The sequence below is a fragment of the Melanotaenia boesemani genome, chromosome 20 (genome assembly GCF_017639745.1).
Source record: "Melanotaenia boesemani isolate fMelBoe1 chromosome 20, fMelBoe1.pri, whole genome shotgun sequence".
Taxonomy (NCBI): Eukaryota; Metazoa; Chordata; class Actinopteri; order Atheriniformes; family Melanotaeniidae; genus Melanotaenia; species Melanotaenia boesemani.
This window is the reverse complement of record NC_055701.1, coordinates 19,300,209-19,312,818: the sequence shown is the minus strand read 5'-3', so window position 1 is coordinate 19,312,818 and position 12,610 is coordinate 19,300,209. Positions and strand designations below refer to the sequence as shown.

General features: G+C 39.6%; 2 protein-coding genes across 3 annotated transcripts in view; one reads left to right on the top strand and one right to left on the bottom strand.

The window, feature by feature from the left end:
- Positions 1–2,526: 2,526 nt before the first annotated feature.
- ghsra (growth hormone secretagogue receptor a) lies at positions 2,527–5,741 on the top strand. Its single transcript, XM_041971111.1, has 2 exons — positions 2,527–3,394; positions 3,568–5,741. The coding sequence occupies exons 1-2, from the start codon at positions 2,557–2,559 to the stop codon at positions 3,879–3,881; spliced, it is 1,152 nt and encodes a 383-aa protein (XP_041827045.1). The 5' UTR covers positions 2,527–2,556; the 3' UTR covers positions 3,882–5,741.
- A 1,883-nt stretch (positions 5,742–7,624) lies between these two features.
- Positions 7,625–12,610, bottom strand: part of fndc3ba (fibronectin type III domain containing 3Ba) — an 87,678-nt gene continuing 82,692 nt past the window's right edge. For both annotated transcript variants that reach the window (XM_041971149.1, XM_041971148.1), the window contains exon 27: positions 7,625–12,280. In XM_041971149.1, the coding sequence (XP_041827083.1) occupies positions 11,969–12,280 (312 nt within the window). In that variant the 3' untranslated portion in view covers positions 7,625–11,968. The remainder of the gene's footprint in view (positions 12,281–12,610) is intronic.

Genomic DNA, 12,610 nt, shown 5'->3' with positions numbered 1-12,610 from the left:
AGCACAAAGGGCAGAGAGATAATATGTGAAACAGGAGATTTACATCAGTGCAATAAAAACAGAAATGTGATGCAAGTCAAATTTTGACCAGACACACTTGTATTGACATTGGCATTTTGCTTTAGCAAAAAAAAACACATTTTTAAAATGTCAATCTTGGCTATTAAGCTTTCACCTATGACATTACAACCTATGGTACAAAAGCTATTTAGAAATTTAAAGCCAGCCTTTCTTTTTGTTCAATCTGCCTCAAAGGGACCCATCAGGCATTTCAGGAGAAGTCTCTCAACTTGATTGATATACCTTCCATAATGGAAGCATAAGCCATGGACCTGAAGCCTTGATGATCTTGGGGACTGATCTTACTGAAGTGAATATACAAACCTAAGGGCGGCTGAGCCTCACATGTGTGGCCTATGTTTCTTAAGCCTCTGAATGTTGTTGAACTGCCAAGGTTGACATGGACCAGGATGGTTGTCCCTCTTTTTTAAAAGTGGGGCCAGGGGATGTCATACAACCACAGGTGAGTTACACTTCTTAGCATCTATGGAGACTATGATGTCTGACGAGGTTTACAACGATGTCCCCATCCTAGTTATACAAGACTGGATCTGCTTATTACCCTCTCTAGGACGTTGCTAGGCGCCTGAACTTGACCAATCAGTATGTTCAGTTCATAAAATTTAAGTACACAATTTGTAGGCACAGCCAAATAATGGGGACTTCCCAGTTAGAGCATGATTGATTAACAGGAGAAGGTTGGATTGACTTCTCCAGGTTGGGAGTGAGTCGCTGCCTCAAGTGTAGGAGTTTAAGTGTCTCAGGGTGTCATCCATAAGCGGTAGTACTAGTATGGAACATGAGATTGAGAGGATTGGGGTAGCATCTGCTGTGATGTTGATGCTGCACCAGTCTGTTATGAAAGCTGAGCCCAAGGGCAAAGCTTTGTATTTACCAGATAATCCACGTTCTCAGCCCTTAAATGCAGTCGTGAGTGGTTGATAGGGATCAAAAGATTGAGATCACAAAGACAAACAGAAATAAGCTTCCTTCAGAGTGTGGTTGGGTTCACTTCTTTTTAGATAGGATGATGAGCATAGTCATGAGGGAGAGGCTCAGGTTTATAAAGGAATAAAAAAACATTTATCCAAGGTCATTTCACGGAGACAACTTGTTCAGGAAGGACACAGACATCCCTTTTCTGAAAGATATCTTTAGATCCTCCTGGGGAATTCCAAGGTGTTCTAAGTCCAGAAGGGATATATAATCCCTCCAGCTCCAGAATCTGCTCTGTGGTCTCCTATAAGTAAACTTTCTGAAAAAATAAATTCAGTTTTTTCCTCCCACTGTGCCATCTTAAAAACTATCTCGCTAAAAAAGCTTTGCTGAAACTGTTTTTTAGTCAGCTCCAAGTCATCACTGTCCTAACTGCTCCAGTAGGTGGTGTCACAGCGTCGGGCTCACTGCAGACCCCCGCGCCTCCTTCCTTTGAGCAGCACCGCTTCACCTGGCTATGATGTTTGTGCGCACTGGGAATCAGGATCCACACACTGGATATGCACCATAACTAAAGCCTCGAAACTGAGCATCAGTCTGGATTTCTTATTCGGTCTAAAATTTATTTGACTTGAATCTTGTGAAGTTTTGCCTTTTTTTTCCTGAATATGTTGACAATGCGTCGCTCCTTTGTCATTTTTGTGAGTTTTATTAAATTGACACCTTTCCGTCACAGGGTTTTTATTTTCACGGTGGTGGTTGTTTATCCGTTTGTGTTCGGGTGAGTTTGAACCTCGGTGTCTTTCCCAGGATAGATGTTGATCTCTACTGCCGCATCACAGGACCTCGAGTCTGACTCACCATCACCTGTTCTTTAACCGATCCACTGTTTTGGTCTGCCCTGCGGGAACTTGGCGGTGGCGATGGGAACTCTTTAGAAAGTCTTTACGAATAAAGGATTCTAAATTATTGTTGGTTCTCACGGCAATGCAGGAGATAAATTGTAAGTAAAATTAAACTAAAAAACTAAATATATCAGTGCAGTGTTTTTCTTATGTAGGCCTTTTTTTCTGGAAAACAAATCCACTTATATTTTAACAAGCGCTGTGTAGCTTACAACTATCCAGTATGTAATTTAAATGTTTGAAATTATACTTTTTTTCTTTCTCTTAAACCACCAGCGCCTTGCATTGTAAGGTACTTTCGGACCAAAACAGAATGCCTTTTTTTAATATGTTGAAACCATAAATAAAGCCTTAGTCTTGTCCTAGAGGCTAAAAATGTTGTTTCACGGATAATTTGAGGTGATTTCTGTCAGTTTATAAATTAGAGAATTATCCCCCCTTCATAGAAAAGACACGTTTTGCATGCAACACTGCCAAGAATTTTGGTTTTACGCACGCGTGCCATCTTCCCCTGAGCTTTGCAATTTACTACAGAACTTAGATAGTGATGAACATAGGAGATAGCAGCGCCAAGGGGAATGAGGAGTCTCAGACTAGAGGTGACTTCAGCAGTCGGGGGCAGGCGCGGCCCCGCGAATAACCGGGCGGCGACAGCATGCCCTCTTGGCCAAATGACTCGAAGTGTCTCTCCCATAACTGCAGCTGGGAAGAGACGTACAACACCACAAATAACGCTGATCACTCTCTGCCTCCCCTGAATTACTATTCAATCCCAGTCCTTACGTTCATCACCATTGCCTGCACACTGCTGTTCCTGGTTGGAGTGGCTGGAAACGTCATGACCATCCTGGTGGTCAGCAAGTACCGGGACATGCGCACTACCACTAACCTGTACCTGTGTAGCATGGCTGTATCAGACCTACTCATTTTCCTTTGCATGCCGCTGGATCTCTACCGCATGTGGAAGTATAGGCCCTGGCGCTTTGGGGACGCACTCTGCAAACTTTTCCTGTTCGTGTCAGAGTCATCCACATACTCCACCATCCTGAGCATCACTGCACTCTCAGTGGAGCGCTACCTGGCTATCTGTTTCCCGTTGCGCGCAAAGGCTCTGGTTACCAAAAGGCGTGTGCGCGCCTTAATCTTTATCCTTTGGACAGTGTCCCTTTTGAGCGCAGGCCCCGTATTTGTCCTAGTGGGGGTTGAGAGGGACAGTATGGAACCACAACATTTCAACTCTTGGATGAATGAGACTGACTTTTTGGAAGCTGCGGACACCCGGGAGTGTAGGATGACGCAGTACGCTGTAGAATCAGGCCTGATGGGGGCCATGGTGTGGCTGAGCTCAGTTTTTTTCTTCATGCCAGTTTTTTGTCTGACTGTGCTCTACAGCCTTATAGGCCGCCGGTTGTGGCAGAGACACAGGGAGACAAACATGAGCTCCCGTGTGGCTCACAGGGATAAAAGCAACAGACAGACCATCAAGATGCTGGGTAAGTTCACAGGTGCACAAAATACACAAAGTGTATAAATTATTTCGGTCTTTTTGCCATATAAATGAGGGTTTAAAATATTTTCAATGCCTACATTCATAGAAGGAAAAGTTTTGCACCAACATGTTCTGATCTTTATCATGCGTCTGTTTATTTTGTTCCATCTCCTCAAGTGGTGGTTGTGCTGGCCTTCGTCCTGTGTTGGTTACCGTTCCACGTAGGTCGATACCTGCAGTTCCGCTTCTTGGACGCACCATCTCCACTGCTGTCTGTGCTGTCTGAGTACTGCAACCTAGTGTCAGTGGTTCTCTTCTACCTGAGTGCGGCAATAAACCCCATCCTCTACAACACCATGTCCTGGAAATACCGGAGCGCAGCAGCGCGCCTCTTCGGCTTGACCGAAAACCAGCCGTCACGGAGCCGCACAGCCAGCACTGTGAAGGGAGACGGTTCGAACGGCTGGACGGAATCCATGGCCAGCTTCTGACTGCATGTCGATCAAAACTGTCGGTCTGTAGAGTTCTGACTGTTAGACTACTCACCTGAAAGCCATCACTTCTGTAAAACAAGGGCAAAAAAGAAAGAAAGAAAGAAGGAAAGAAAGAAAGAAAGAAAGAAAGAAAGAAAGAAAGAAAGAAAGAAAGAAAGAAAGAAAGAAAGAAAGAAAGAAAGAAAGAAAGAGGGAAAATACCCATGCAAGTTCTCCTCTTTATTTTGACTCAAAAGGGATGAACACGCATCATTTCAGCAAGTGCCATACATTGTCCATGCAACACAATCAGTAACATTTGAGAAACAAGATGGGATGCAAATTCCTACACACCTCTCCGAAGTGCTCATGCACTCATGTGCATAGGCCTACTGTACATAAACATCACAGACATCTACAACTGCCTTATATTGAATTCGCATTCTGGATGACAAAGAAAGCACTGTAGAATTTGTGGCACTGCTCTGTTCTCCTTCAGGGAGGGACAGAGGTGCAGTGTGTGTGTGTTTGTGTGCCTGAGAGATACATTAGCACAGTGTGTGTTGTGTAATGGGGTGTGATTGATGTCTCTGTAAACAACTTTTTAACCTATCAATGACTTGTATTAAAACATTTCCATTCTGTAGTGATGCTGCCAACAGGGGTCACTGGGACTGGAGGACAGCAGCGGTTTTTGTAGTGACCGGGAGTTTACAACGTTTTAAAAATGTATCAGTCATTGCTTTTAGCCGCTATAGTTATGTGTTAAATACACACCATCCAATTTGAGGCCATCTCGCTCACTATACCAAGTTAATGTCAGTATCAAAATAAGGTGCCTCTGATAGAGTGTCACTTATTATCATCATTATTTTTGTAAAGGTCAGTTCTCATTATCCAGTGCATTAAAAATTGGAATTTCAGTTCAGTTGATTTCCTTGATTTCCATTTAGGTTTACTGTATAGATCTAGTTCACAGCAAACGTCATCTCAGGGCACTGTTCAGAAAAAGTAAAAAAGTTCAATATAAGTCAAATTAAGTATAGTCCAATTTCACCAAAATGCACAACACTTTAGGAGATACAATAAAAAAGTTTTACCATATAAATCACCACTTCAGTGATGAAACCCCTAATTGTCTCCGCATCTTGGGATCTGTTCATTCTTGAAACGTTCTTGATTTATTATTGATGTCATCAGGTAAATGGCACTCACCTTAAAATTCAGTACTGAAACATTTTTTCACAGCTAAATAGGAATAGTATGCTTCTGGTAAGTCACTTGGCACTCAGAACATGGATGTGTTATTAACAGAAGTCAGTGTGCTTAACCACAACAAGCGTGTTCCTCACTTTTTTTTTAAACACACTGTATGACTTATCCTTTCTGATAATTCGCTGTGTCTGATGTAAAATATTCAGTAAATAGCAACGTTGACCAAAATTAAATAATTTTGAATGTGCTCAACTCATACCAAATGTCACAATTGTGCTCAACGAAACTGCTTTGGAGTCCTTCTGCCTTTAACCTTGTGTAAGATAGCAAAATGCTAAACATAAAAAAATATTTGGAAAAGTTTGTCATCTGTGTGTCATTTTTTGGACTCAGAGGACCAGTGAACAATCTGTAAAGATAATGTAAATAGATGCTTTGCAAGGCTTAACACTCACTAAGTCCATTTTCTCATCTGCAATAGGTTTAAAACATGGCCTCCTGCAATGAAGAATGTATTTCTGTAAAAAGACAGTTTTTAAATGAACATACTGGCAACAGGCTAGACTATTAATTGATCTACTGAATGTATAATAATTAAAAGTTGTAAAAAATGATAAGGTACTATGTCTTTTTTAATGTCTGTGCATCTGCTGGTTAATGTATGTGTCTATGATATAAATCTTGTAAAAGTAAAAAGAAAAGGACAACTTAAAAGGCAAGGCTAGTTTCTTTTTTCTTTTTCTCTTGTTTGCAGTATTTATATTTTTAATATGTATTAATATAGTATTAATATGACTATATTTAGCCACAGGGACATGTTTGCTAATGTCATCCTATACCCTGTTATATAAAGTTAGGGTTTAACCCAAGTCAGTAGATTAGATTCTGTAACCACAATTCCAGAAAAAGTTGGGAAGCTGTTTAAAGTGAATCAAATAATGCAATCATTTGCAATTCTCACAAAACATGATTTTACTCACAAACACAACAGAAAATATAAAATATTTACCATTTCATGAAAAAATATGGGCTCATCTTGAATATGATGACAGAAACATGTCTCAGTAAGAGTTGGGGACAGAGTCGTGGTTAACACTGTGTAGCATATACTCTTCCCTAACAAAAGTCCATAACACCTGGGAACTGAGGAGACCAGTTCATGCACCTTTGGGAGAGAAATCTTGTCTGATAAAGGATGATAGCTCCTCATCAGGTGTGGATCTTGTCATATTTTGCATTTCAATGATTTGGACTGCAACCAGTCCAGTCCAGCACGCGGGTCTTTATAATTGAAAGCCATGCTGTCATAATAGATGTCATATTTTTTTTTTATATTGTCTTGCTGATACTGGCAAGCTTTGATCTAAAACCGTTAAATACCTTTCAGAATTGATCATGCTTGTCCAGATGTGCAAGTTGCCAGTTCCATAGAAACTATTGCCACCACATAGTGTCAGAAATGCAGACTTTATCATTAGTGCTGGTAATAAATTAGATAGTTCCTCTTCTTTAGTCTGCATGATATGATGTCCATGATCTCAACTCTACATGTCTGAGATCACATTTCAAATTCCATAGCTGTTCACCGCTCAAACGAATACTGCTATGAATGGATGGATAAATGTAATACATAATAATATATCAATCAGAGGAGATTAAAAAACATAGTTTTATATTATTACTTCAACATTAACTAATGTAGTATTTTTTTTCAGGACTTTACTCTGCTAAATATTTCCTCCCCCAGTAGATCCATGTTCCCAAAGCCACCTGGTGCAGTCAGTGTTTTATCACGGTCCTCACATCTGGATGAAGGATTTATCTCATGACAACACAGTTTTTTTCTTTTTGTTACAGTTGGGTACAGTTGACACTTGGGTTTAGTGGAAGCTGTTTCCTTTCCACACATTTAAATGAAAGGATGTTCATGCACCACAGACAGAGACTCATTTCTGTGGTTCTTTGGTAGCTTTAGGTTGAGTGTGCAGTTGTGTCGTCTGTGCTGTCGCCTTCAGGGACAGCAGGGGGGTAATAATACATGTGATTACTCTTCTCATTGCTATCTGGCTTCAAGCTGTCGAAAGGAAAGTAAATCTAAAGGACAAATCTTCACAAACACACAGTTAGACTCATTCTACATCCACAAGTGCCAAAAAGTATTAAATGCATCTGTGACATTTAATGGAATTGATCTGAAAAAACTCAAATGGACTGATTCAATTTTCAACACTAAAACCATAAATATTGATTTATGGGGTTTTTTTTTATCCTCAGTTAAAGGGAGAATCATAATTTTCTTATTAAATCTTGATGATAAAAATCAATACTGCAACATAAGAGTGGATGTAAGGTGAAGTGTTTGTCCACTGATTTTGACTGTGGCAATCCTGGTGCTATAAAAATATAATTTTTTTCACTATTTACCTACAGAAAAGTGATGGGAGTCATCAAAAACCCATGACTACATTAAAATTGTTTAGATGTTTCAACAAGGTTTGGTGAGAAATGACAAACAGTAAAAAAAAATGTTGCAATCAAAGTCAGAAAAAAATTAAAACATTTATTGGGCATAAATATATTATATATACGCTACCGATACAGTTACGTCTTACATACATAGGGTAGTATTTGCAAAAATCTATACATTAAAATTGATATGGCAGTTTCTTTTATATAATGCATATGAAATTGTCTAACATTTACAATACAAGAAGAAATGCATGAATTTCTTTTTTTTATTATTTTTGTCAAATCGTAGACCATGACAACATTGGAATGTTCACTTTTAAATCGTGAGGTAAAAATATGTTTTGTTTTTATTTGTCTTGCTTAAAAAATAGTTAAAAACCTATGAGGCTCTTGCACGTTTGTCAAATCGCCAATCTCTCAGAAAAAATCTCTACTTACTGTAAAATGTACATTGAAAAAAAAAAAATACAAAAAAACAAAGAAACGAAACAATTGAAAGAAATGAAACTGATCAGAAGGCACAGACGTGGGGCTGCCGGGCAAAACATTGTCTCTTTTTTTTTGACGTGGCCACCAAATGTGCAGGACCTGCAGGGCTGGTGGTTTTATGAGTGGGATTGTTTAAAAATCACACACACACACACACAAAAAAAAAAAAAAAAAAAAAAAAGATAGGGAGAGTACCCAGCCCACAAACACAAAGCCTCTCAGTTAACACTCGGTTAACTTCAGATTATTTAACACGAATATAACTGGCCTGACAATGACAAAAAAAACCTCTGCTTTCCCATTTGGGCATTAAGGCTTGAAGAGAGGGTGATAATAGGGGTTGAGTTTGGGCAACATAACATCTGTGGATTAAAGGACAGGACACGTTACATGCCACCAGCCAATTACAATGCAACAGGCTAAGTAGACACACAATAAGCACATCTGGCAAAGGCACCGTACCCCTATAAACTGTAGTTTCCTTGGTGCTGTTTTTGCATTCTGCAGGGCGCAGGGTGCCATCTGGGTAGCACAGAAACACACTCTAGTAATGCCAGCGTCACAGTGATGCCAATGACAGAATAATGCCAATAATGTAACAGTAATCATTGGCAGTAGTGTTTGGTGGAGCAAAGGATCCTTCTCCTCGCACTCATTACCTCATCACGTCTAATGCTCGGCATAAAAACAAAAAAGTGCTTCAAATCTGTTAGTCATAATGCATTTACCATCTCTTTCTATAGCTCTATAGATATCTCTGTATATCATCTCATAGCAAAATACGGGATACAAAACAATCACTATTGCTATACCAGCACTAGCCTGAAGAAGGAATATTATGGTCGACATCCGCCGGAAGTCATTGTATGATTGTATTTTTTTTTTTTTAACTTTTTTTTGCCTTCTTTATCTTTCAGTGTGAAATCAGTTTGTGTTTAAAACTCTCCTCCAAAAGGGGCTACGCATTTAAAAATGGCACATTTTGCTTTACAAAATAAAATAATAAAAGATAATATGAAAGGAAGCATAATCACAGATCAAGTTAATGTTTTTTTGTTTTTTCCTTTTGAAAGAGTAATAATAATAATCGTAATGCTGTGTCGTTACAGAAGAACATCACAGAACCTTTTAGACAACTGCAAACATCTAGTGGACACAAAAAGCCTGCACTTTGGCATTAAAACAGTAAAAAATAAAACGGTATCAGAAGCTTCATTATAACACTATTTAGGAAAAAAAAAAAAGCCAAAGGCAGAAACATTTATCCCAATACAGAGGACTTGAACTGACCCTAAGGCCTGGCTTGCTACATGTCTTTCTAAGCGTTACAAGAACTGCTCGCCTGTGCACGGCCGAAACAGGAGATGAACACAACTAAATACATTTGGTTACATGTTTGAAACAGCAATGATGATTGCAATGCATGGACTGATAAGCTACAGGTTCCCAACAGCTGTAAGAGAAATACTTAAAGGGTTACTGAGATAAGGAATGCTGGCCTTAATCATACAATCTAACATACATCCATTAAAAAAATCTTAAAAGAAAAAAAAAAAACATGCTACAAGAAAAAATTAGTATATAACTACACTTGTCTCTTAATCTTTAAACAATAAATAAATGAAGATTGCACTGTAATTGGCATGTAAAGTACTGTATGCAAATATATAGTATAAATAAAACCTAGAAAAGAACTCTACCTTAACTTTCCCATCAACTTTGGCAAAGGTTTGTTTTTTGTTTTTTTTGAGCTAGTAAACCACTTTGCTTACTGACACACACAGGAGCAAGGCACAGCAAAGACAGGAGACAAGATACAGCATCAAAAAGAAAGAAAAAAATAAAGGAGAAAAAGAGGGAGGAACAAGAAGAAGAGACACTTATATGATGACAATGATGATGATGACAGCAATGGGGATGACAGGATTAGATATCCCCTCTGTAAGGCCTTATCCCTGAGGTACGTTACAGGCTGCCAACATGAGATAATCATTACCTCTGTCTCCCATCAATCCCTCCGCTTCCACACCCCACCCGACAGAAGTGGACATGTCACACATTAATTGCTCAGGTCAGGGTGACTTCTTTGGGTTATCAGGGTATGAAATGGATTGTACCTTGGCTTTGATGTTCAGGCTTGGGGGGGGGAAGCGGATGTGGAGCTCGGACAGGAGGTCAGAGGGGGGTATTTTGTCTGTCACAATGCCCTGTTCTGTTGAGTTGTGTTCTGTCAAAGGCTTGTTTGGTTAGTGAACATTAGTTCAAGTCCTCAGAGAACATGTCCATCTGAGTAGAGATCACAGACTTGCTACTGCTCTGATTACATGTCAATACAGCACCTTTTTTAAAGAGAGAAGTAGAGGGGAAAGGAAGATTGGTGCACGGGCAGAGAGATGGAATGGATCAGATACAAAAGAAACAGCCAGAGCAAAATGGTAATTACAGATATTTATGGGCAGGAGATGAGAAACGAGGGGAAGAGTTTTCAAATGCATCGATTCACAGATGAGCTGGAAAAAGAAACAGCTTCAGCGCTGCTCTGGCAACTGGATAAATCGCAGGCAGGGTAAAGCTTAAGCTAACTCCTAATGGCTTACACAAACAGCTCTGAGAAGGGCGGCTAGCTGGCAGAGTGTTAGCATCTCTAGGTCCATGACACTGTGGACATATCATTACTAAAGCCAGAGGTAAATAGGCTGGAGCAACTGTGTCTAAGATGGTAGAATATGAAGAGCCTGACCAAAGACCTAACACATGTCTGGCCAAGTCCTTTCTCAGTAATTTGTAGCCAATCATGATCCCAGTCTGGATTCCTAAAGCCAATTTAAACCCAGCGTATAATTACAGATGAAGGTTCAGATTCTGATAAAAGAGCAGTGTTTAATGGCTCCTTCTGTGTGAGCTGCTGAACTGACCTCAGAGCTGCTGTTTACGAGCACTTAGTTCACTCCTCCTATTTTTATCTATACTTCAAATCCTTACATTGCCATTACTTATATTACATCATTTATAGCATAACAGATATTTGCTATAAAATACATATATTGTATATATGTATATATTAGATAACCGGTTCTTTCTTAGATATAATAAAATCACAGGATAGCAGCATCTAACACCACACACGGATTGCATCACTTTGGTAACTGAAAAAGTGAGTGACTGAATGGTAAAAGCTGAGCAGATATGTGATTGAATTCTTCGGAGGAAATGTGTCTTTCTCATTGTCATTGCAAGAGTAAATTTATATGTGTGCATGATTACATACGGAGGTCTGCATGTGCATCTGTGCATTGGGTCTTTGTCAGACTGTATGTGAGAGCAGGTGCGGACTGCATGAACTGACGACAGCCTGTAGAGTAGTAACAAATCTGAGCAAGTATGAACAGCTAAAGCTTTGAAGGCCTACATTTGAATATGGCTGAATGAATACAGACTGTAGTTTTAAAACATAGGCAAATTAAACACAGGAAAACAAAACAAAAAAAAGTAAGGCAATGACTGTCAAGAATTATACACTTTCTCTAAAGAGTATGTTTTAAAATTATATAAAATAAAAACATGCAAGTCAGTATGAGGAGCAAGTGTTTTGCTCACAGTTACTTTAAGGCTTGATTATCAGTTTTCTTTCCCAACCAAGGTACAGCCAAGACAAGGCTTCCCTTGACAGAAATCCTTAACAAATGACAATCATACAAAGACAACGGTGAAGTAGAAGAAAATGAGACCAAACTGAGTGAAGGCAGAATAAAACAGGAATAGTCTGAATCAATACTTTGACTAAGGAAAAAAAAGAAAGAGAAAAAACATACATAGCCTTAAAAGTACATCTCAAGTGTTTTGATTTCATTCGGTTCATTCATAGACATTTGAAAAAGTTTTTTTTTTCTGTGATTTTGCTTTCTCTTTCTATCCTATAGGTAAAAATTCCCTCACTTCATAAAGAAGTACTGTAGCAAGCAGGCCATGAGGATGGAGAGGACCGCGAACACACACACGATCAGCGCCGCAAAGCGCTCGTCGCTCGAGATGAGGCCTGCCCCTTTGCCGATTTCCATGGCGCACTGCTCTCCCGAGGATGCTGCTTCTTGGCGACGCAGCGTGAACAAAGTTGAGGGGCTCAGTGGTCCGCACATTTCCTGGCACGTGTCCTGGCAACGGCGGCAGGCACCCACGCGGAAACGATAGTCTGTGTTTCCCTGGAGACAAGAGTACTGGAATGCACCCTCTTCTCCCTTAAAAACCTGTAAGGAGAGGTCAAATGGAAGTTTAACTGTCAAGTTGTGCAGCAAATGCCTGAGCAATGAGAATTCAATTGATACAACAGCTTGAACAGCGAGTGTGAAGATTTTTTTAAGTGTTACTGAATATTCCTCTCACGTCCAGTGTTATACGATGCGTTATTAGCCAACAGACTTGCATCCTTGCTAAGGCCACAACTACATATGTTTGGATGTTTTTCTTGCAGCAGAACGGCAATGAAATGTGGATTAGATTTTGAGCATTTAAAGAGGATTCAGTTTACAGTTTGTAAAGTGAAGAAAAATATACATCTTTGTGAGAACTCATAGGTC

Coding starts and splice junctions, on each gene's coding strand:
- ghsra (XM_041971111.1), top strand. CDS start 2,557: ATGCCCTCTTGGCCAAATGACTCGAAGTGTCTCTCCCATAACTGCAGC. Junction 3,395..3,567: donor ACAGACCATCAAGATGCTGG/GTAAGTTCACAG, acceptor CATCTCCTCAAG/TGGTGGTTGTGCTGGCCTTC.